This window comes from Mustela lutreola, chromosome 15, assembly GCF_030435805.1.
Source record: "Mustela lutreola isolate mMusLut2 chromosome 15, mMusLut2.pri, whole genome shotgun sequence".
NCBI classification, from domain to species: Eukaryota; Metazoa; Chordata; class Mammalia; order Carnivora; family Mustelidae; genus Mustela; species Mustela lutreola.
In genome coordinates this window covers 69444766-69470929 of record NC_081304.1, presented here as the reverse complement: position 1 = coordinate 69470929, position 26164 = coordinate 69444766, and the positions used below count along the sequence as shown (strand labels likewise).

The following is a 26164-nucleotide window of genomic DNA, read 5'->3' as shown; positions in this document are numbered from 1 at the left end:
CCTCACCTGAGGAACTGAAAAACAAAAAGCCCAAAGGGCACCTGGCTCGTTCAGTCACTGGAGCATGCAGGTCTTGATCTCAGGGTTGTGAGTTCAAGTCCCATGTTGGGTATAGAGATTACTTAAAAAAAAAAAAAAGAAATAAAGAGCCCAAGTCCCAGTTTGTGATTAATTTGTTTAAATGTTTCAAGAAAATTGATGCTAAATGTTGTAAGACTAGTTAAATAACAAAAAGATATATTTACATAATACTTCTTGCTCTCAAATTTTGAACAAAGAGCTTACTAATAATAACTTAGTAGGCCAACATTTTATTTAAATAAGTTTTATGGTTCTACAAAGAGTGAATTAGAAAATCAAAAGCAAGGAGAAATGGGCATGATGTTAACATGGGGAAGCAAGAGAAAGCAAGAAAGTATGTGACTGGGAAGCAAATGCTTAGCTCTGAGATCCTTCTCTGAGAGAAGAACAGATTAAAACCTAAAAAGAAAGAAAAGAAGGATCCCATGCACTCAAGGAAAGAGAAGTCCCCCAACATCCCTCCTGCTTTTTCCAATATAAACACACAGCTGGGCCGACTTACCACATCCTGGTTGGTACCGACTTTATCAACTTTTCTATTTAGGCCAAACTTGACCGGTCAATGATGGACGGGCTGTGTGCCAAGTGTACCAATTGTACAACTGACTGTGTAATGGATAGAACTGAGAAACCGGGGTGAAAGTATCAAGAGGCTCTAAGGATAGCGAAAGAGCCAAGACTCAAACGATTACCACGTACACACAAGACAAACTATGCAGATGACTTCTCAGTACAGAAGTAATTCAGAGTGTTACACTGTGGCATCAGCTGACCCAGACCCAGAAGATTGCTGGAGTTCCCATCATGGACATCTCTAACCATATAGACGACACTGAGCGAATGCCAGATGATGATGGAGCCCCTCACTCCTATGTCTTAATAGAGTTCCTCAGCTCTCCTTTACCAACTTTTCCTGTTGCCAGTTCATACAAGCAATTCTCCTTACCCAGTTCCTCTGTTCTGAGCTATGGCTAAAGACACTCACTTTTTTATGTTTTGAAACTGATTATCTTGTACCATTTTACTTTTTGTTGCATCTTTTTATAAATCAGATGACCGCTCACAAGACAAAAAAAAAAAAAAAAAAAAGGAATGGAAAAGATCAAAAGGGAGGACAACAACAACAAAAAAACAGTTCTTTTTTGCCGGGAACCCTTCTTACAAGTGCCAATCAGATAAACTATATCTGATGTTACATCGTCACAACTCCTCTATCATCAGGGAAAGTAGTTCACATAAGAAAATATCTCTATAAAATGAGTTCCAGGCTTACATTCCATATTTGGATAATTAGAATTTCATTACGATGTCTGTCTCAAACTGATGCGGAAGAGAATGGAATCTTGTCATCAAGACGTGACATCGAACTAAGAACCCACAGGGTAAGCACTCAGCTCCTGTGATACGAAGACAGCTCCGGGGGATGGGTGACCCTGGGCAACAGTGGCTGACCTGCGGGCCTGCGGCTATCTGCCATCTGTCACTCTTCCCTCTTCCTCCTCTGTCAGCTGCTATCTCCAGCCGCCATCAACAAAGTCCACCTCAAACAGCCATCACTTCCCTCTGGTCCCATTTACCGTAGATAAGCTCCAGGCCAGGCATCAAGATCACCAGCCCTGTGGGAACTTCTTCTAAGGTAAGAGGTGGCCCTATTGGTGAAATGCAGGTGCCAAGGCATGCAGACATTGTGCCATCTTCTGGGCTATTCTTAATGTTCTTATTGTCCCACTTCCCTCAGTTCCCACCTGTGGCCTCTGGAAAGGAACATATTACAGTAGGATTTCCAAGGACTGATGCGTGGGGGTCAGGAGATCTGGCCTGTGATTGGCCCCAACTAGCTGTGTGGCTTTAAAGGAAGTCATCACACCTCAGGCCTCAGTTTCCTTATCTGCAAGCCAGGATGGACTGGAGTCTTTTCAGAGGAGCTGGCAAAGATCACATAGATAAGCACCACCTCATTATACTAACAAGCAAACAGAAGGCCAGAGGCGAGTGATTTGCCCCAAGTCAGACATAAGCAGGCAGAGAGCAGAGCCGAGGATGGGACCCACATCTGCAGGTCACAGCTAATCAGCCAGCACAGTACAAACAGATCTGAGCAGCTGCTCATTCTTCCCCTTTTCCGTTTTGTCCATCAGAATGCATGCTCCCTGCAAACAAGGACACACAGGACCTGCTGCCTGTCTCAAAATTCCCAGTTCACCCAATTAGAACAGGGAGGAGCCTCAAGGACTTACCCCCCCACCCCCACACACGGTTCTTTTACCTATGGAACATGAGGGTACATATATTCACCGTCCAGAGGGCTCCTGCCTTCACTTCTCATGGAAAAGGTCATCATGTGCCTACCCGGGGTGCCAACAAAGCCACAAGTTCCAGAGAGGAACTGACACAGAGAAGTTCGAAGGAGGCAGACTGGCTCAGCACAGAAACAAACTGTCTACCAAGGAAAACTACCCCATGGGGGACTGATTCTTTTGAAATACGTTCGAGTGCATGGGAAAATGGTTTTTCAAGAGCTGGTGGACTGACCAGTCACCTGGTACATACAAGATCACATCCGCATTCTGACAAGAGTGGCTTGCCTGCAGTGTAGACCAGGGGCCAGAAAGACAAGAAAGACGCATGGAGACTGGGTGAGAAGCTTCTACGGTGTGATGGCAAGGGCGCACTGCAAAGGTACGAGAAGTGATGGAAAGATGTATATGGACTCAAGAGGTTTAGGAAGCGAAATCCACAGGACTTGGTGTGACAGACTAGATTTTGGAAAGGTGACAGAGTAGGAGTTGACTTCTGGTTTCCCGACTCCAGGCTAAACGGATGAAGTGTTTACTGAGAGAGGCAATAGAATAAGAAAGGTGGTTTTCAGTGGAGGAGGTGCTCATGAATTCCGTCTTGAACCTGATGAGTCTGAGGGGCCACAGACACATCTGAGAAGAAAGGTCAGCAAGTCCGATACACAGAACTGGTGCTCAGGAGGCGTGTGGGCCAGAGACAGGAATCTGCCTTACCTGCTGATAGGTGGTCATGAAGCTGCACAAAAGGTCACCTAGGGAAAGAAAGGAACACGGGGCTGAGCCCATAATTAGCATTCAGTGGCTACCAGGAGCATGACTTTGCACAGGAGACACATCAGAGAGGTAGAAGAAAGACAGGAAGCAATGCAGAGCATTTGGTCTACTGCGATGTCAAGTAAGGAGACAGAGAAAGGTCAGGTGCGCTGACTTAGAAACAGTTTTGGTAAGAACTCTTTAGTGGAACGACAGGGCCTGAAGGGTGGAAGGTGGGAAAGTCAAGTCAACCCCTGAGCACTGGCTGTGATGCGCGACAGTGACAGGGCAATACCTAGAGGTGGGGCAGTCAAGTGGGAGAGAATCAAACAGGAGCGCATGATGGGAAGGAGTGCAGGGGAGAGGATCCTCGCAGGCTCCTGGAAGGGCGGGAGGGCATGGACTCCGAGCCAGAGTGGAGACTGAACCCGAGGAGGAAGGAGAGCCCCTCCCCGTACCAGGCGAGGAGGAGAAGGGGACAAATACAAGAATGGGCTCATGATCAGCAGGATGGAGGAGGTCCCGTGGGATGGCTGCTAATTTTTCTGTAAAACTGGAGATGAAGTCATATGTTGAGATGGAAGAGGAAGGCTACATGTGATGTCAATAGCACACACCCATGTAAATGGTCTAATTTATCTGTTATGCCACTTTCTCCCCTACTACCAATACCTTATGTCCTGCTCATCTATTATTTGGCTGTCAACCCAAAGGATTTTCATATTTCTAAGCCGAAAAAGTATGATGTTGCCAGTGCCTCTGCCCCAGGTGACCCTTCCCATCTGCCATTCCTGCACTTTGATCACCTACCTCTTTTGCATACCTTTCCCCGTCTATTTCTCATTAGATCTCATAAACATGACTTTTTAAGTAGTCTCCTGCCACCAGTCAGCTCGAACTCAACAGATATGACCATGCAACTTCCTGCTGTAAACCTGACTGCAGCTCTACCGTGAAGACTGCATCAACGTGGACCCCTCAATGTATGCAGTGTCCAAGGTGCAACCGCAGCCCCACCCCATCTGCCTTTCTACCATCTCAGTCTCATTCCAAAATGTGCCAAACAAGACACCTATGTAGAAATACAACCCCGACAGCAAGCTCTCCACTCATTTCTGCCTCGGAACTGTAACTTAACAAAACATCTCTCTGACGGAAACACAAATTGCATATAACCTTTATCTCCAGCTCCCACATAGAAGATCAATACCACTTTACACAGAACAGCTGTTCCATGTATTTTCCTTCTATGTATGAAGGGGTCACGTTCATTAACACTACAAATTGTACATTATATTCAGAAATGTCAGAGCCTTGAAAGAATATGGAATTGCTGGCATTCTAGCCACTTTCCCAGTTTGCTCTCTTCCTACCTCTAAGTCCTACTTTAGAACTGCTATTTTGAGATTTCTATTTTCCGAAGCTGCTTTGACCAAAGGCATTCTGTCAGCTCAGAGTGAGAAAGATGGCGGGGCGAGGAAGTGCGAGAAAATGCTAGTGTTAGGCCCAAAGAAAGCCTGACGAAGTCCAAAGACAGACAAGCTAAAGAGACTTCCGTGCTTTGACGTTCTTTAAGTCTGTGTGTGTGCCTTTTCTTCTTCCAATGACCTCTCTCCTCATCAATCACGTGTCCTTCGTTAACAAAAGGTTTCTGGATCCGAGAATTCACGCTGTGCTCTCCTTCAGACACTCCATTCAATTTACACCTTTTATTACAGTTGCTTAACATCACCATACAAAAACAAGAGTACAATATACCTTCGTCTAGGCATCCCTACATATTAAAAATGATATGGCCACACCGCAGAGGATCCAGACATAAGCACTTTTAAAGCCAGAGTTTGGGAGATGTGATCTGAATGCAAGTATCAAAAAGGAACTAGCTGGTTAACCCAAAAAAGAAAAAAACATATTATGACTTGAAGCCATAAAAAAGTAAGAAATTCAAACTCTTTTCAGAATTTTAGGTACCTACAGAGCCAAAACTTTTTAACACTGAAACCAGCTACTAAATCCCAATCCTTAGAAATTAAACATATACGTTTTGATTGTTTAAGTACAGACCCAGAGGGATACAGAAAACAGATAAAGCTCCTCCTGGCTCTGATTCAAACCTTGGGACATTTTCAAGGCTATGTCTGATGAACCTTTCCTGTCAGTAAAGTCTTTTCAGTTTAAATTTCTATTCTGTAAGTTTATGTCCTACAGTTATCTGCTGCCAGCTTCAGGCTGACCTCACCAAGAGAAGTAGGGCAACTTTAGAAAAGGAGCTTGGTATGCTTTGTAGTACTGGACCAGAACCAGTAAGGACAGTGCAGTCTTTCAGATTTCTCATTCCGGGAGCTTAAGACAAAAGTCAGGCATAAACGTTAGGTTAAGTGCCTTTTTGACCCGATACCTGGTAAGTACTTGTGTTCAGAGATGTGTTCAACGCACAGTCGCTCAGCTTCTAGGCACAAGGCACTGGGAGGCTTCTGGCAGGCCGGGGGAGCGGCGGTCTGACTGTGCCGCACGGTACCAGAGGCGGGTCCTACGGGTCCGGGGCTTTTATGTTTAGCTCAAAACCACTTGCCCTGAACTTTCAGGCCTTTTCATTCAATGTGCACGATTTCACAGGAGTGCTTTCTCCAGGCTGCACCTAGCCCACCCGAGGCCAAGAGACTCACTGTGAAGTGCAGTGAGGTCCCCGCCGAGGACCCGTCCGGGGCGGGGACAGCCCAGGAAGCCCACAGGAGAAGCCCGAGGAGAGGCCCCGGAGGGCCAAGGAGGGCAGGCCACCCACGGCTCGGCTCCGGGGAGCGGAGCCCAGGCGTGCACCTTCATGAACTCGTCCTTGTCGAAGCAGAGCGTGTCCGGCCCCTTGGGCAGGTTCATCCTACTTCTCTCCATCCCGCCGACCGCCGCCTCTCAGCACCAACACTCGAGCGAGGAGGAAAGGTAGGAGGCTGCGCTCCCCGACGCTACCGGTGAAGCCACAGCATTTCCACCGCACAGAAGGCACCGCTTCCTCCAACATGGCAGCGCCCCTGCCCGGCCAATGAAAGAGGATGCCACAGGCCCGCCTCCGCCTGCCTCCGCCTGCCTCCGCCTGCCTCCGCCAAGAGAGGCGCGCGGGCCGCTACCATCGAGCCAGCAGGTGATGCTGCCCCCGTGCAGCGGAGGGCGACACTACAACCTCGCCTACGTTTCTGCAGGGCAGCCCCGAGGCTGTTGATGCCCCGGTGAGCGGGAGAAGGGAGGGCGGGGAGGGTCAGGGGCGCTCCCTCCCCACCTCGCCCTTTCCCTCGGAAAATCGGCCTGCGAACCTCTTCCAGGACCTTCTCCCGAGATTGTCCCGCGGGAAGCATAGCCGTGGCGGGATGCTGGCCCTTTACTTCTGCGGCCGGTTGTCCAGAGAGGGGGGCGCGTCCGGGTGTCAGGCCTCCGGTCCCCAGGCGCCGCCGCTGCAGCCGCCTGGGCGCGGAGGCCTCTCTGGGAACCCGGCTTTCGCCCTTAGCCCCGGCACCCACCTGCGAGCTTGGCTTCTCCCCCGCTGAGCTTGGCTCCAGCGATCTGTAGGGAGGAAGGTGGTCAGCTGGCAGCCTCGGGTCGTCTGGGCCGCTCCCAGCTCCACTTCAGCTCAGCTGCGGGGCGGCCACAAGTTTGGGTTCTCAGAGCTCTTAAAGAATCACCTCGCTACCGGCCGGCCGACAAAACGCAGCCGACAAGTAGATGTGCGAGCATGTTTATGTCCAGTCCGCTCTAGAATGGGCGGAATCGTGTGTTTGTGGCTAGCGTTGGTTCGATCGCCACACCTGCCCCCAATTTCCGAGACCCCCTCCTCCTCCTGCCGTCCACCCCACATTTATTTTGAGATTTTTCTTTCCTCTTCCTTTGCTCTTTCTCCCACTGTCCTCCCCTTTAGTGGGAATGTCATGGTCAAATGATGATTCATTTCTCTTTTTTTTCTCCGTGAGACTCTGACAGCTCAAACCACAGATCTCACACGCGCCCTTCAGGCTGCAGCTTTGCTGTAATAGCCCAGGACTGGGCTTCCCCTCCCAATGCTGTGATCTCCCAGAGATAGCATGAGCAGTCCTTAGAAAGGGATGGGACACAGCAAGACAATGGCTTACAGTGAGTCTTACATTCCAGTCACTCCAAACGGGAAACTGGTCACTTTTAAAAAAAAAAAAAACTTGAGTACAGGGACTCCTAGGTGGCTCACTTGGTTAAGCAGCTGCCTTCGGCTCAGGTCATGATACCAGCATCCTCAGATCGAGTCCCACATGGGGCTCCTTGCTCAGCAGGGAGCCTGTTTCTCCCTCTGCCTCTGCCTGCCATTCTGTCTGCCTATGCTCGCTCTCTCCCCCTCTCTCTCTGATAAATAAATAAAAAAAAATCTTTAAAACCTGAGTACATAATCTGAAACAATACATTCCCTAGCAGTGGGCCTGGCAAGGCTTTGTTGAGGAAAACGTGCCCAGTCAATATCCAGAGACTATGACAGGTAGGATGAGAGCTGGAATCTTATTTGGAGAATCAGAATAAATTGCCAGGGGAGCAACTATGCAAGTGCATTCTATGCCCTGTTGTGGTCATTTGGATATAGGGAATGAAATCCTCATTATTTGATCTTTGTTTGTTTACTCTTATTATGAAAATTCTCAAGCATACACCAAAGTGTGTAGAGCAGAAGGATCCCGGCCCTTCCGAGTACTTATCACTCTGCTTCCCCAACTGTTTCATAGGCCCTCCTCCTTCTACTGCCCCCAAAGTGCCTGTATTTTTGTTTTTGGGAGAGAGGGGAGGTCTGAATATATTTTAAAGTAAATCCCAAACATCACATCATTCCCTGCTCCCCAAATACCTTGGTTTACACATCAAAGAAGGAGGAGGAAGAGGTGGAGGAGGGGAAGACTGAGAAGGAGGAGGGATGAAGAAGAGAGATTGCCGCACAGGCCTACTATGCCAGAGTCAATACGTCTAATAAGCTATTCTGATTGGCTCTGAGAGGCATGACTTTTAGCCTCTCAGACTTGTAGGGCCACAGTGCTAATAAGCGACAAGGGCAAATTCAGGCAGCGTAAACAGCAAGGCCCACACTCATCACCAAGGCACCGAGAGGGGGGGCAAGGGTGCCAGACTGACGGAACAAAGTTTTCTGGGAACCTCCCTGCCCTAGAAGTCCAGATGAGCGAGTAGTTGAACTGTTTTTTGCCTTCATTGTCATTCCTTTCTGAAATTATTGCCGGCCTTTGGTAAAGACATGAACCTGAGCTTGTGCAGCCTGGGGTACTGATCTTGGGGTTGCTGAAGAGAGTAGGTTCCAACAAAGAATGAAAATCCCTGCTGCCTGTTCTCCTTCCGAGAGTCAGGAGGGAACAGTCAAGAGCCCATACAGTTCACTGCCACTTGGAGCCCTGGCTGTGGCAGTGGCGTGGCCCACCAAAGCCAGGAGCAACAGGCAAGACCCCAGACCCCAAATGCTAATGGAACACCCTGGGGAGGATGAAGGAAAGGCAGAGAGTCAGCGGAAACCTTCCCAAAGGACATTTCCCTCAGTTTCATCTGGGAGCTGACACTCAGCTGGTACACACCCCTTCAGCCACACAAAGTTTGGTAACTAGCCTCTGGCCAGAACCTGCTGTGTGTCTCCCTACCCTGAACCCTTCCCAAGATCCCTACCATGGCCTCGCGATCCAGGCACTGGGCGTGTAACACTTGACTCTGCAGGGGTCCCCGGGCCAGCTTTTGGTTAGTTAGTTGTCCACGCTGTTAAAGATTTGACTACTGTTACATGTTTGACTCTCGTCTTTGGTGATGGTACCTATTTCATAGGAAATAGAAGCTGGAATCCAGGAAACAGGCTGGAAGATGAAATTAAAAAGTGGATACAAAGCTTCTAATCAGAGCCAGACACAATCAGCGATCAGCTATATCCCAGTCTCTCCCCTCTTCTCTGATCTGTACTTTCCTTAATGAGGAATGAGACTTTAAGTTGACTTTTTTTATCTTCAAGTCTCTCTCTCTCTCTCGATTCCCTAACTTCCCTCTCTTGCCTTCATTTCATCCTAGAACTTGTGCCCACGACTTCTTTTCTAAGTAAATATTAACCCCCTTTGACTCTGAATCTCTGGAAGATTCTCAGTTCCCTATTTTTGCTGGCACTGTGACAGGTCCTCATTTCTCCTTCCCACTCCTCTCTATTTATAGTTTTCACATTTTTTTTTGGCAGGTTGGCTACAGAACACTCAAAAATTGCAAAGAGAAATATTGTGTTCTGGACATTCGCCCGAGCATTTTTTTCCAATATCGTCCTTATGCTCTTCTGATCCTCTCTTGAACTGTTGGACTAAAGCAGCTGACGCTTCCACCAGCAACCAGAGTCATCCTGTCCACTACTGTGGGAACAGAGGGTTTCCATTTGGAACTGCAGACTGAGCCTAAAGTCTGGTGGCCCTTTGGTGACAGGATAGCAGGTATGGGACGGGTGGGACATGGAGGACAAGCATCATGGTAGAGGTCTCAATTCGACCAGGAAAGCTCACAATGAGCCAACAGGTCCATTTCAACATCTTCTGTATTTTCCTTATAACCTGTTTAATTCCAGAGTGGATTTGAGATCATTTAGTTTGATTCTTAAATGTTTCCCATTCAAACCGGAAACAGACTCATCCTACGGGCTCCCAAATTCTGCCTCATCTTCCTAATCAGTTAGTACCCCAAATTGGGTATGATAGTGCCAGAACATTCTTCCATGTGTATTTTATAACAGACTAGTATTTTATTAGTTTTTTTTTCAAACTAATAAGAATGATAAGGGTAACTTTTTTTTCTCTTTTAAAGCATAGGCAAAATCATGAAAGACATTGAAATGAACCTAAAAGATTATAGTGTCTTCCAAGGGAAAACAGGTGTTGTCTCATGTACCCTTCTGGGCTGACCAATTCTATGGGATATTCTGTGCCTTTCTTGTCTTTGAGCTATTTTGCAACTCTATAGATTGTACATAATTGATGTGGATGCAGATGATCTTGTCTAGCTATATGTAAATGAATTTTGTCCACTGGAAGTACAGTTGACCCCCTTTCCTTTGGTAGAAGGCAGTTTTGCATCCATTTGCATTCTATTTGCATATCTATTTGCATCTATCAAAGCAAATTCGTTTAAGTATTACTGATTGTATATGTGTCTGCCTTGAGATTCTTTTTTTTTTTTTTTTTTTTTTTTTTTATTTTTATTTTATTTTTTTAAAGATTTTTATTTATTTATCAGAGAGAGAGGGGGAGAGAGTGAGCACAGGCAGACAGAATGGCAGGCAGAGGCAGAGGGAGAAGCAGGCTCCCTGCTGAGCAAGGAGCCCGATGTGGGACTCGATCCCAGGACGCCGGGATCATGACCTGAGCCGAAGGCAGCTGCTTAACCAACTGAGCCACCCAGGCGTCCCTGCCTTGAGATTCTTGCTTGAAGTGGTGGTAACATCTTAGTGGTTCCCGAGCTAATGAATGAATTAAACAAAATCCCTTCAGGCATTCATCTCATATTTGTAAAATGGTCCTTATTTAATCTTTTCGAGAAAATGATACACTATCAAACCATGACAAGATTCTGGTAAATGAAAAGTGCAATGAAATCAAATCGGAATGAATTTTAGAATTACCTTCAATGTGGCCCACGCTATGCCAGAGGCAGAGAATGAATGAATCTCAAAGACATGGCTTCTGGCCCCCAGGAGTTACAGTAATCTGTGTCAACATTGGCATGCCTGAGAAATGCATGTGACATTCCCATCAGGGTTTCCCCGGGGGTTCAGTTAACCTTTCTCTTCCAAGCTACCCTCTCTTGTAGTGATATCAACTGTGCCCTTGGTTTCAGCTCCCATTCCCTAGCCAACATCTCTCCCACTGATACATAAACATCTGTTTCTTTCCTACCCACCAGGCCCGTGTAACTGACTACCTACTCATGCTATTTCACTGATGCCCCACCTGTGCCTCAAAACCCAGCATGTTCAAAACTTGATTCATCATCGTTTGTGAAAGAATGGCTTATCCTCTTTTTCTTTGTTTCTTTAGAAATGATTCTACCAATGCCAGCGGCATGCACCAGAAACCAGGAAGGAATCATACAGCTGAGCCAACCTGCTGTACTTTAAAACACTTGACCACAATTCTCCAGTGGATACTCAACCCTGGCTTCAAACTCCCTTGTCTCTCCGGTGAGTTTGCTTTCCCTCCTTCAAGACTTGCCTCAACAATCCCTACCCCCACCTCTTCTGAACTATGTCACCTCACTCCCAGCTCCTGTCCTAGGGATGAGGGAGCAGAAGGCAAGCTTAGGACAAAGCAGAAGCTGGCGCCCTACACCCTCTCCCCAAGCCATATGTGTAACATTCCTCATGCACTCCTGGCTGCCCTAAAGGAAAAACGATGCTTAACTGATAGAGATCCCAGTCCTGCAGGACAAGAGTATCCCTCCATCTACGAATGTCCTAGTGACTTACAAGGAAGGAAGAAGATTTCTCATCAATAGCCTGACTTCCAGAGACCCATACCTCAGTTTCCGGAAGCCCTAACATCACCCTCCCCTCCATAAAATTGAGGGAGGCTAAGGGGGAGGGAAGTGTAATAAAACTGAATTTCTGCTAAGCCCAAAGGTCACTGACAAGGATGTGTGATAGGAGGAAAGTAACATATCTCCAGGAAACTTCCGACTGTCTTCATGCTTTCCCACATTAGAGGCAAAAACAGCCTTGACTTGACAATAACCAGGTCTCCCTTATCCTGAAATTCTTCTTTATCATATGACAGTCCTTCTGGACACCCCCTTTGTCCTCACCTTCCTCAGCTCCCAGTCAACCATGCCTCTGTCTGAGCAGCTCTTTCTGCCCTTGGGTCCTGTCCCTGTGTTTTAATAAAACCACCATTTGCACCTAAGACGTCTCAAGAATCCTTTCTTGGTCATCGGCTCTGGACCTCACCCCACCAAACCTCACCTGTGTTCCAAAACTTCATCACTAGTGTGACACTTCAAGAAAATAAAAGCCCTTTGTGCAGGAATTCCCTTATCTTACCACCACCCAATCAAATCTATACCTACATTTGTATCCATTTTTAATTTGTTTTTAGACATTTACTCAACAAATATTTAGTCAGTACCTACTGTGTGCTACAGAGTGCCATGAGTGTTTGTAAATCTGTGGTGAACGACACAGAAAAGTCCCTGGCATAATGGAATTTACATGGTAATTGGAGAAATGTACAAGAAACACAGAAAGATTTGAAGACAGAGCAGGTTTATTGAGAAGAGCAGACATCTCCAGCTAGGGTTTGTTCTTCCTTGTGCCTGGGATTTGTTCCTTCCAGCCCTCTCCAGGACTCCACTCCCAGGGTCAATATCAAGTTCTTGTTCCAATGGATCCTTCCAGTCAGAAGACAAATGACCTTTTTCTTAAAAACAAAAGGAAAAAACCCAAAACAAAGACTTCCTTTAACCTTCTACCTTCCTATAACAACCTCCATATTTCTCTCCCCACCTCATTCCCAGCATAGCTTGTAAAATATTTGTCTACACCTGTGGGTGTAGGGTACCATGTCCCCAAGGGTAGTTGAAAAATCTCTATAACGAATCCTTATGTGCAGATCATTTTAAGGGAGTCCATTTCCAGATCCAAACTCCATGTGTACTCTGTAGGATAGGTGATATGCCCATTCTTGGGTCTGATATCAGGATACTCCTCTCCTTCCTGGAAGATCAAGACACTCCTCTCAGATCTTATTAGAGTGTAGGACTTGGGCTGATACCAAAGTTGAAATACCAGTTTTGTTTCAAATAATGCCCTTCTGAGGGCAGTCCTGGGGCTCCACCTTTAGAGCTTACTCTCCTTATTAAGGGTAAAGGTTAACATCGGAAAGGGGATTAGGGCAGATGTTGGAAGTGCTCAGAATATCAATCAGTTTTGGTTAGTGACACTCATTCCTTCATATTTAAATTAAACTACATATTTTTAGGGACATAATAGGGAAAAGCACAAGTAAGGATTTTAATGGTTTCATTCCATTCTAGTATGGTTTGGGAAATAAAATAACAGAAAATGAGACTGTTCTGCTTTAAAAAAAAATCAACTTGTAGCAGGCAAATGTTATTCCAATGAAGTCGATCCTTTTCTTTCTCATTTTCTTTTTAAATATTTATTTATTTATTTAGTAGACACACACACACACACACACACACACACAGAACACAAGTAGGGAGAGCGGGGGAGGGAGAAGCAGGCTTCCTGCTGATCAGGAATGTGGGCCTTCATCCCAGGCCCCTGGGATCATGACCTGAGCCAAAGGCAGCTGCTTAGTGACTGAGCCCCCCAGGTGCCCTCTATCTCATTTTTTAAATGTTTAATATTTTCAACACCTAGTTAATAAAATATACATATATTATGATGAGAAGTTTATGATTAAAAAGTTCCAGATGTCCACTTAAAAATGTGCAAGGTGTGTGAATTCTCATAGGCGGTCCATGCACCATACACGCCTATCACTAGCAAACGTGAATGTACTCGGTGTCTCTAGGTTCCCGCTTCCTTAGTGCCCTCTTAATCACATGGTTTCTCTTCCTACCATCCTGGACCTGTATTCTCAATTTGCTTCTCTATTTCATCTCTGCCCCTTTGAAGAGCTTGATTCTGGGTCTTCTGTAGCTATGCGTTCGCTCTCTCTCGCTCTCTCTCTCTCCCTCGATCAGGCTTTCACAACCTAGCACTATTGATACCTGGTGGGTGATTCTCTGCTGTGGGGCTGTCCTGTGCCCTGCAGGACAGTTAGCAGCATCTCTGGTCTCTAGCCACTAGATGCCAGCAGCACCCCCCCCCCAAGTGGTGACCACCAAAAATGTCGCCAGATATTGTTCAATCGGCCCTGGGAGCAAAACTACTTGCCTCCCAGCCCCAGTTTTAAAACCACTGCTTTGGCCGATTCCATTCAGCATCATTGATTTAAGTTCTTTGTAGAAGCTGAAGGCTCTGAAGTTAACGTCTTTAATCCTAACCCTCCCTTGGAGCTGATAATCACATGGCCAGCTGCCTGCAGCATATTTCTCCATGAATATGTAACAGGAGTCTTATTTTCACCATGATTTATATCCTGCTCCCTCCTCACCTGCTCCTGTCCCAGTCTCCCCATCTTAGTAAACAGCATCCCCACCTCCTACTGACTAAAGCCTCAGCCCCTGGGATAAATTCCCCCTTTCCCTTTTCTCGTATCTAATCCATCAGCAAAACCAACTGATTTGACCTCCAAAACAGAAGTCAGACTTGCTCACTGCTCTTTATATCCATTGCTCCCATTTGAATCCAAACCCTGAAATTTTTTTTGCACTTCAGACACTGTTAACAGTCACTGGTCCCACGACTACACCTACACAGATATTTTACAAGATCGCTAATCACCACCAAGTTGCCAAATCCAATGATTAACTTTCAGATCCAAATGAATCAACCTGTCAGTCCTATAGACATAGAACTCCCTCCACTTCTCTGGAAATATTCTATCTTTTTCATCGTGATGTTGGCTCTCCCTTCCTCTTCCACACTGGACAGTGATGATGGCTCCTTTCCTGGCTGGGTTTTTTTGAGCTTCCTGACCTTTAAACATCAGTCCTGTTTGCTTTGTGTGGGATGCTCTTCTCCAAACAGCACAACTGCTTGTTCCTTAATTTCCTCCAGGTCTTTCCTCAAATGAGGGAGACTTCCCTGACACAGTCCCATAGAAAATACCAACCTGCTCCCCTAAACCCCACACCCCATGTCCACTCACTCAGCTTAGTTTCCTTCCTACCCCACATCAACCCCTGATATGTATGTGTATTTATTTGCTTCATTTCTCACTCAACAACTAAAATGAAAACTCCAAGAGGACATCAAATTTATTTTGTCTCTTGTTAACTATTCTGTCTTTAGGGTTTAGAACAGTACCTGACACATAGTAGATGTTCCGTAAATATTGGAGAATGATTTGTTACTATCTTTGCCTTTTCTCTATCCATTCTTTACACAGCAGCCAAAAATGACATTTTAAAAATGCAAAAGGAATCCCATGACCACCCTCCACCCACCAGTGTAAAACCCTTCAACGGCTTTTTGTTGTGCTCAAGCCGCAGCTGACATTCTACAGCCCAGGCCAGATTAAGATTTCAGAGTTCTTAATCACTGGAAAGACGATGGTGTTGTCACCACCAGAGATATTTAAATATTTTTGAAGATTAGATCCCAAAGTAAGTGTGCTAAAAGCCTAGCAATATCCGATTTCACAAACTCAGATTTCATAAAATCTCATTAGTCTTCTCACCTTGTGTAAGTTTAATCTTTCCTCGGCCCCCTTTTCTCTTCTGTTTCAGGCACTCACCATACTTTGCCAGAATGACCATAACGGCCTTCCAACCTGTCATCTCATCTTCAGGAATATGCCCCTTTCCCTCCCCTCCTCACACCAATTCATCCTCTAAACTTATTCTAAGATGATCACTCTAAAATGTGCATCTCACTGTGTCCTTCCCCTACAGGAACTTACTCAATAGCTCCTAAGGACGTGTGAATTTCCTTGGTGTGGTATTTTTACAAGACCCTTTGCTTGCAAGTGGCAGCAATCCAAAGAAAACTGGAGGAACCAAAAGGGAAAAGGAAGCAAACAAACAAAAAACAAAGGAATGTCCAGGTTCCTGTAGGGGTGGATACCACAGAAGTTCATAAAAATCCAAAAGAAGATGGGGTACCTGGGTGGCTCAGTGGGTTAAGCCTCTGCCATCGGCTCAGGTCATGATCCCAGGGTCCTGAGATCGAGCCCCACACCAGGCTCTCTGCTCTGCAGGGAGCCTGCTTCCTCCTCTCTCTCCCTACTTGTGATCTCTGTCAGATAAATAAAAAAATCTTTTTAAAAAATCAAAAGAAGAGCTGCAGAACTAAAATTTCAGAATCAAGAACTAGGGACTGGAAAACGGCAAAACACTTTTCTCTTTGTCCATGTCTCATGTTTACTCGTCTCCATATGGCTGCTTTCTTTTCTGGTCAGACTCTTCAAGTGTCCAGGAAGATGGTCATGGCCAGCTCCTGAATCCCATCCAGCAAGACCAGTCACTCGCGTAAAGAGAGAAATTTGTCTTCCTGTCATTTACATATCAATCCCAGGGAGACTCTGATTGGTCCTATTGGTCTCAGGTGGATCAATCACTATTTGGGTTTATATGTGTGCCCATCCTCCCCCAGACTGCATAAAGCACAGGTAAAATTTTTTTTAATTAACATATAATGTTCTATTTGCCCCAAGGGTGCAGGTCTGTGATTTTCTGTGTTACACATTTCACAGAACTCACCATATCACATACCCTCCCCAATGTTCATAACCCGGCCACCCGCTCCATCCCTGCAAACCTAGGTTTGTTTTGTGAGATTAAGTGTTATGGTTTGTATCTCTCCCCAACCCATCTTGTTTCATTTTTTCCCTTCCTACCTCCCATGACCCGTTACCCTGCATTTCAAATTCCTCATATCAGACAGATCATATGATAATTGCCTTCTCTGATTGACTTACTTCACTTAGCATAATACCCTCTAGTTCCATCCAAGTCATAGCAAATGGAAAGATTTCATTTTTGATGGCTGCATAGTATACCTGTGTGTGTGTGTGTGTGTGTGTGTGTGTGTGTGTGCCTCTGGGTGTCTGTGTTTCTGTGTGTAAAGAGGACCTGGCCATGCCATCGTGGGTGGAGATGCCCCAAGCAGGATCAGGCTGATGAGGGGTAAGATGTCTGGTGGGCAAGTCATGTTCACACCCCAGTTTAAGGCTGCTTAAGTGGGATCGGGTGTAGGGTCTACACCCTTCTGCCCAGGGTTTATCCTGAGACCCTGAACGGATGGGTCCATGACCCAGGAGCGGGGCTAACCCTAACAGTAAGCACTAACCCTGACCCAGACACTGATGTGAGCCTGCCCCAAATGCTAACCCAAGCACAGACCCGACCCTGACCCTGACCCTGACTGTGATCCTAACCTGAACCCTAAACCTAAACCTAAGGCTGACACTGACACTGATGTGGACCGTGAACATAAACCTAACGCTGACGTTACCATAACCATGATTCATACCTAACCATGACCCTGACCCTGACCCAAATCCTAACCCTGACCCTAACCCTAACCATGACCGTGACTGTGAGCCTGAACCTAACTCTAACCCTAAATGTAGCCCTGACCCTGACACTAACACGGGCCCTCCCCCGAATCCTATCGCTGAAGCTAACCCTAACACTAACCCATAACCCTGCCAGGGACCCTGATCATAACAAGTTCTAACCCTAACCATCAATCAAACACTAACCCTAACACTAACCCTAAATTTTAACAATAACCCTGAGCCTATACCTGACTATGATAATAACCCTAACCCTGAACTTTGCCTATACCAGACGCTGACCCTAAACCTGACCCTGGCCCTGACCCTAAACCTAACCATGACCCTAACAATGACCACTATATAAGCCTGTCCCTGACCCGAATGTGGACTTTAAATCAATACCTGATCCTGACCATAAACCTGACACTGGCCCTAGACTTCACCCTGACCCTGACCCAGGAAAAGACCATAAACCTAACCCTGACTCTAAGAGTGACCCTGACCCTGACCCTAACACTAAACCTGATACTGAATGTGAGCCTGACCCTAACTCTAACCCTAAATGTAACCCTGACCCTGAAACTAACACGGTCCCTGACCCGAAACCTAATCCTGAACATAACCCTAAAACTAACCCTTAACATTGTCCCTGACACTAATCGAACCCGGTCTAACCCTAACCCTCAACCTACCTCTAACCCTAACCCTAATCCCAATTTAGCAATAATCCTGACACTCTCCCTGACCCTGTTCATAACCCTAACTATGAACGTTGCCTATGTCAGACCTTAACCTTAAACCTGACCCTAGCCTTGACGCTAACCCTGACTGTAAACCTAACTCTGACCCAATACGTGAGCCTGAACAGAATCGTAACCCTAAAGCTAACCCTGATCCTGAACCTACTCATAAAACAGAACCTAAACATAAAGCTGACCTTACCATAACCATAAAGCTAACCCTGACCCTGACCCTAACCCTGACACTAAACCTTTCCCAAACCTAACCCTGACCCTGACATGAACCTTGCCCTCAAACCAAAACTTGAACCTGACCCTAAATCAAACCATGACCCTGAACCTGACCCTAAATCTAACTGTCAGCCTAACACTGACCCTGACCATGACTCTGACCGTAACGCTAACCGTGACCCTACTGTGAGCCTGACCCTAAACCTAACCATGAACCTAACCCTAACACTGACCCCTACCCTAAGCCTTGCGCTAACCCTGAACCCAATGACGTCTAACACTAACCTTGACCCTACGTCTTTCTTAACCCTAACCCTAACACTAACCTAGTATAAACCGATCTCTGTTCCCTCCAGCGGGGACAACAGCTGAACCCAGGCTTCCCACGGGCTGGATGGAGGCTGTATGCGGGTCACTGGATGGGCCCTGCATGGAGTGGAGTGTGAGCCTTGAACAGCTTGGGGACCGGTGGCTCAGGGAGCTATGGTGCAGCAGGAAGTTCGATAAGGAGCCCCCAGGCAGTGGTGACCTCACTACCGTGATGACAGAGCCCAATGGAATTGGAACCCACGTATCCAGGCACCCCATTACAGAGAAAACCCCCCTACCTAGATCATTTCAAGGCACATCCTAAAGGAAGCGACATGTTCTTCTGCTGTACTGAAGCCCAGAGGATGCAGGGAGTAGAGAGCTCGCCCTCCAGACACGTCCCCTCCCTGGCAGGTCATATCAGGTTTCCCCAACACCTCAGGCCCTTTGGCTACTAAAATCAAAAGGTGACACGAGGGGGCTAGGAGTCAGAGAATCCCACACCTTCTGATCCACCGGTGTAGCCCTTGGTCTCCTCACCGTCTGTGTGTGTGTGTGTGTGTGTGTGTGTGTGTGTGTGTGTGTGTGCCTCTGGGTGTCTGAGTGTCTGTGTGTAAAGAAGACCTGGCCATGCCATCGTGGGTGGAGATGCTCCAAGCAGGATCAGGATCAGGCTGATGAGGGGTTAGATGTCTGGTGGGCAAGTCATTTTCACACCCCAGTTTAAGGCTGGTTAACTCGGATCGGGTGTAGGGTCTACACCCTTCTGCCCAGGGTTTATCCTGAGACCCTGAAGGGATGGGTCCATGACCCAGGAGCGGAGCTAACCCTAACAGTAACCACTAACCCTGACCCTGACACTGACTGTGAGCCTGCCCCAAACCCTAACCCAAGCCATGACCCTGACCCTGACTGTGATCCTGACCTGAACCCTAAACCTAAACCTAAGCCTGACACTGACCCTGATGTGGACCCAGAACCTAAACCTAACTCTGACATTACCGTAACCATGACTCATACCTAACCATGACCCTGACCCTGACCCTAATCCTAACCCTGACGCTGACCTAATACTGACCCTAAACCTGACCGTGACTGTGAACCTGACCCTAACCCTAAACCTAAAGGTAACTCTAACCATGACCCTAATTCAGACCTTGAACCTAAACCTAACGCTGACCCTGACCCTAACAATAACCCCTACCCTAAACCAAACCTTTACCCTGACCTTACGCTGTCTAACCCTAACCCTAACCATATCCCTACTTCTAACTCTAACCCTAACCCCAATCCCACACCCTATCGCCAAAGCCTAACAGTGACACTGAACCGAACATTGACCCTAAGCCAAAGCCAGACCCTAAGCCTGACCTTGGCCATGACCTTCACCTAATCCTGACCCTGAGCCTAATCCTAACCATGACACTAAACTGATCACTACATAAACCTGTCCTTGACCCGAATGTGGACTTTAAACCAATACCTGAACCTGACCATAAACCTGATACTGGCGCTAAACTTAACGCTGACCCTGACCCAGACCATGACCATAAACCTAAGCCTGAGCCTAACAGTTATCCCGACCCTGACCTGAACACTAAACCTGAGCCTGACTGTTAGCCTGACCCTAACTCTAAACCTAAATGTAACCCAGACACTGACACTAACACGGGCCCTACACCGAATCCTATTGTTGAAACTAACTCTAACACTAACCCCTAACCTACCACGGACCCTGACCCTAACACATTCTAACCCTAACCATTAAACTAACGCTAACTCTAACACTAACCCTAAACTTTAACAATAACCCTGACCTTATATCTGATTGTGATCATAACCCTAACTCTGAATTTTGCTTCTACCAACCCTGACCCTAAACCTGACCCTGGCCTTGACCCTAAACCTAACCATGACCCTAACAATGACAACTACGTAACCCTGTCCCTGACCCGAATGTGGACTTTAACCCAATACCTGAACCTGACCGTATCCTGACACTGGCCCTAGATTTCACCCTGACCCTGACCCAGGCAAAGACCATAAACCTAACCCTGACCCTAACAGTGACACTGACCCTGACTCTGACACTAACGCTGGCACTAAATGGGAGCCTGACGCTAACTCTAACCCTAAACGTAACCCTGACCCTGACACTAACACAGGCCCTGACCCGAAACATAAACTGAACCTAACAGTAAAACTAACGCAAAACATTATCCCTGACACTGACCCTAACCCGGTCTAACCCTAACCTTCAAACTACCTCTAATCCTAACTCTAACCCCACTTTAACAATAATATTGACCCTCTCCCTGACCCTGATCATAACCCTAACTCTGAACTTTGCCTATGTCAGACCTTAACCTTAAACCTGACCCTGGCCTTGACCTTAAGACTGACCCTAACCATGACTGTAAACCTAACTCTGACCCAATCCGCGAGCCTGAACAGAATCGTAACCCTAAAGCTAACCCTGATTCCGAACCTACTCATAAAACAGAACCTAAACATAAAGCTGACCTTACCATAACCATAAACCTAATCATGACTTTGACCCTAACCCTGACACTAAACCTGCCCCAAACCTAACCCTGACGCTGACATGAACCTTGCCCCCACACCAAAACTTGAAACTGACCCTAAATCTGACCATGACCGTGAACCTGACCCTTAACCTAACCGTCACGCTAACACTGACCCTGACCCTGACTCTGACCGTAACGGTAACCCTGACCCTATTGTGAGCCTGACCCTAAACTTAACCATGAACCTAACCCTAGCCCTGACCCCTACCCTAACCCTAACGCTAACCCTGACCCCAACGATGTCTCACCTATCCCTGACCCTAAATCTCTCGCTAACACCAACCCTGAACCTAACCCTAACCCTAACCCTAACTCGGTCTGAACCTATCTCTGTTCCCAGAAGCGGGGACAACAGTTGCATCCAGGACTCCCAGGGGCTGGGATTGGCTGTGTGGAGGTCACTGGATGAACAGGGCATGGGGTGGTGGGTGAGCCTTGAGCAGCTTGGGGATGGGCGTGCTCAGGGTGCTCTGGTGGGAGCAGGAAGTTCAGTAAGTAGCACCGAGGCAGTGGTGACCTCAGTCCCTGATGACATAGCCCAACGGAATTGGAACCCACGTATCATGGCACCCCATAACAGAGAAAAAACCCTGTGCAGCTCATTTCTAGGCACATCCTAAAGGAAGCGACATGTTGTGCTGTACTGAAGCCGAGAGGATGCAGGGAGAAGTGAGCTTGTCCGCCAGAAACGTCCCCAACCTGGCAGGTCATATCATGTTTCCCCAACGCCTCAGGCCCTTTGGCTAATAAAATCAAAAGTGACACCAGTGGGCTCAGAGTCAGAGAGTCCCACACCTTCTGATCTATGGGTGTAGCCCTAGGTCTCCTCCCTGTCTGTGTGTGTGAGTGTGTGTGTGTGTGTGTGTGTGCCTCTGGTTGACTGTGTGTCTGTGTGAAAAGAGGACCTGGCCAAGGCATTGTGGGTGGAGATGCCCCAAGCAGGATGAGGCTGATGAGGGTTTAGATGTTTGGTGGGTAAGTCATGTTCACACCCAGTTTCAGGCTGCTTAAGTGGGATCGGTTGTAGGGTCTACACCCTTCTGCCCAGGGTTTATCCTGAGACCCTGAATGGATGGGTCCATGATACAGGAGCGGTGCTAACCCTAAGAGTAACCACTAGCCCTGTCCCTGACACTGACTCTGAGCCTGCCCCAAACCCTCACCCAAGCCCTGACCCTGACCCCGTACCTGACCCTGACTGTGATCCTGACCTGAACCCTAAACCTAAACCTAACCTGACACTGACCCTGATGTGGACCCTGAACCTAAACCTAACTCTGACATTACCGTAACCATGACTCAAACCTAACCAGGACCCTGACCCTGACCCTGACCCTAATGCTAACCCTGACACTGACCTAACCCGGACACTAACCCTACCCCTGACCGTGACAATGTGCTTGACCCTAACCCTAAACCTAATGGTAACTCTAACCATGACCCTAATAAGGACCCTGAACCTACACATCATGCTGACCCTGAACTTAACACTAACCCCTACACTAACCATGACCCTCTTCGGACCCTAAACCTAAACCTAAAGCTGACTGTGACCCTAACACTACTCCTACCCTAAACCAAACCCTAACCCTGACCTTACGCTGTCAATCCAAACCCTAACCATAACCCTATTTCTAACTCTAACCCTAACCCCATTCCCCAACCCTACCGCCAAAACCTAACTGTGACACTGAACCGAACATTGACCCTAAACCAAAGCCTAACCCTAAACCTGACCCTGGCCCTGACCTTCACCTGACCCTGACCTGTCCCTAATCCTAACCATGACACTAACACTGACCACTACATACACTGTCCCTGACCCGAATGTGGACTTTAAACCAATACCTGAACCTGACCCTAAACCTGAAACTGGTGCTAAACTTCAGCCTGATCCTGACCCAGACCATGACCATAAACCTAACCCTGACCCTAACAGTGACCCCGACCCTGACCTGAACACTACACCTGTCCCTGACTGTGAGCCTGACCCTAACTCTAACCCTAAATGTAACCCAGACCCTGGCCATACCCCAAATCCTATTGCTGAACCTAACCCTAACACTAACCCCTAAACCTACCACGGACCCTGACCCTAACAAGTTCTCACCCTAACCGTCAACCTAATGCTAACCCTAACACTAACTCTAAACTTTAACAATAACCCTGACCCTATACCTGACTATGATCATAACCCTACCCCTGAACTTTGCCTATACCAGACTGTGACCCTAAACCTGACCCTGGCCCTGACCCTAAACCTAACCATGACCCTGACAATGACCACTATATAACCCTGTCCCTGACCCGAATGTGGACTTTAAACCAATACCTGATCTTGACTGTAAACCTGATACTGGCCCTAGACTTCACCCTGACCCTGACCCAGGCAAAGACCAAACCTATGCCTGACCCTAACAGTGACGCTGATCCTGACCCTAACACTAACCCTGACACTGAATGGCAGCCTGACCCTAACTCTAACCCTAAATGTAACCCTGACCCTGACACTAACACGGGCCCTGACCCGAAACCTAATGCTGAACATAACCCTAAATCTAACCCCTAACATTATCCCTGACTCTGACCCTAACCCGGTCTAACCCTAACCCTCAACCTACCTCTTACCCTAACCCTAACCCCACTTTAACAATAATCCTGATCCTCTCCCTGACCCTGATCATAACTCTAACTCTGAACTTTGCCTATGTCAGACTTTAACCTTAAACCTCACCCTGACCTTGAACTTAAGACTGACCCTAACACTCTCTGTAAACCAACTCTGACCCAATCCGTGATTCTGAACAGAATCGTAACCCTAAATCTAACCCTGATCCTCAACCTACTCACAAAACAGAACCTAAACATAAAGCGGACCTAACCCTAACCCTGACACTAAACCTGTCCCAAACCTAACCCTGACCCTGACATGAACCTTGCCCCTAACCAAAACTTGAACCTGACCCTAAATCTGACCATGACCCTGAACCTGACCCTAAACCTAACCGTCACCCTAACAGTGACCCTGACCCTGACTCTGAGCATAATGCTAACCCTGACCCTACTGTGAGCCTGACCCTAAACCTAACCATGAACCTAACCCTAACCCTGACCCCTACCCTAAGCCTTATGCTAACCCTGACCCCAATGACGTCTAACCCTAACCCTCTGCCTGTCCTCCATCCACTTGTGATCTCTCTCTGTCAAATAAATAATAAATAAAATCTTAAAAAAAAAGAATGACTCTACTTTTAAATAATAGCTTAAAAGGGGCACATGGGTGGCTCAGTGGGTTAAGAAGACATGTATACCAGTGGATTAGAGTAGAGTGCCCAGATATGGACCATCAACTCTATGTTCAAAAATCTTTGACAAAGCAGAACAAATTACACAGTGGAAAAAAGACAGCCTCTTCAATCAATGGTGCTGGAAAAATTGGACAGCTATGTATGGAAGAATGACACTCAACCATTCTCTTATATCATACATAAAGATAAATTCGAAATGGACAAACGACCTCAACGTGAGGCAGGAATCTATCAAAATCCTAGAGGAGAACATAGGCAGTAACCTCTTGGACACTGGCAACAGCAAATTCTTTCAAGACATGTCCCCAAAGACAAAGGAAACAAAAGCAAAAATGAACTTTTGGGACTTCATCAAGATCAAAAGTTTCTGCACAGCAAAGGAAACCGTCAACAAAATGAAGAGACAACACACTGAATGGGAGAAGATTTTCACAAAGGACATTACAGATAAAGGGCTGATATCCAAGATCTATAAAGAACTCCTCAATCTCAACACACAAAAAACCAGATAATCATGTCAAAAAATGGGCAGAAGACATGAACAGACACTTCAACAAAGAAGACATACAAATGGCAAACAGATGCATGAGAAAATGTTCATCATCATTAGCCACCAGGGAGATTCAAATCAAAAGCACATTGGGATACCACCTTACACAGTTAGAAGGGCCAAAATTAACAAGGCAATAAACAACAAGAGTTGGAGAGCATGTGGAGAATGGGGGACCCTCTTACACTATTGGTGAGAATGCCAGTTGGTGCAGCTACTTTGGGATACAGTGTGGAGACTCCTTAAGAAATTAAAATTAGAGCTACCCTATGACCCTGCAATTGCACTACTGAGTATTTACCCCTAAGATACAGATGCAGTGAAAAGAAGGGACATCTGTACCCTAATGTTTATAGCAGCAATGGCCACAGTCATTTAACTTTGGAAAGAACCAAGATGACCTTCAATGGATGAACGGATAAAGAAGATATGATCCATTTTTACAATGGAGTATTATGCTTCCTTCTGAAAGGAAGGATACCCAACTTTTGTATCAACATGGGTGGGACTGGAGGAGATAATCCTGAGTGGAATAATTCAAGCAGAGATTGTCAATTTTCATATGGTTTCACTTAATTGTGGAGCATAAAGAATAACACAGAAGACACTGGGTGATCAAGAGGAGAAGTGAGTGGGGGGAATTTGGAGGGGGGGACAAACCATGAGAGACTCTGAGAAACAAACTGAGAGCTTTGAGGGGAGGGGGCAGAGGGTTGGGTAAGCCTGTTAATGGGAGTTATGGAGGGCACATATTGCATGGAGCACTGGGTGTGGTGCATAAACAGTGAATTTTGGAACCCTGAAAAAAATAAAATAAAAATGACAACAACTCCTTTTCCCAACATGTGGTAGGAGTCCCCCAAATGATTGGAAGCAGCCTCCATTAGAGATCAATCCACTGCATGTTGAAGGTCCTCCCACTTCAAAAAGACCAAGAAATATCCAATCCCAAAACAAAGTAAGGGCCAGCTCCACCTCATGGAATACCACCTGCTCTCCCTTAGATAGTGTGCTGTTGCTTTAATAAACCCGCCTTCTGCTTTCACTTGGGCATTGATCTCTAATTCTCACGGGCCAACAATAAAAATAATGATGGTTTACCATTACAATTCATAGAAAAGGAGGTACAGGGAAATTGAATGAAAGGGAATAACAAAGTAGGT

At 46.7% G+C, this 26164-nt stretch overlaps 1 protein-coding gene and 1 long non-coding RNA gene across 4 annotated transcripts in view; one reads left to right on the top strand and one right to left on the bottom strand.

Moving 5' to 3' along the window:
- LOC131816128 (conserved oligomeric Golgi complex subunit 2-like) overlaps positions 1–6159 on the bottom strand; it is a 40007-nt gene extending 33848 nt beyond the window's left edge. For all 3 annotated transcript variants that reach the window (XM_059148544.1, XM_059148545.1, XM_059148543.1), the window contains exon 1: positions 5949–6159. In XM_059148544.1, the coding sequence (XP_059004527.1) occupies positions 5949–6020 (72 nt within the window). In that variant the 5' untranslated portion in view covers positions 6021–6159. The remainder of the gene's footprint in view (positions 1–5948) is intronic.
- Positions 6160–9244: 3085 nt separating this feature from the next.
- Positions 9245–12049, top strand: LOC131816278 (uncharacterized). The gene is made up of 2 exons (XR_009347999.1): positions 9245–9592; positions 11189–12049. It is a non-coding gene; the product is annotated as an uncharacterized LOC131816278 (long non-coding RNA).
- Positions 12050–26164: the final 14115 nt, after the last annotated feature.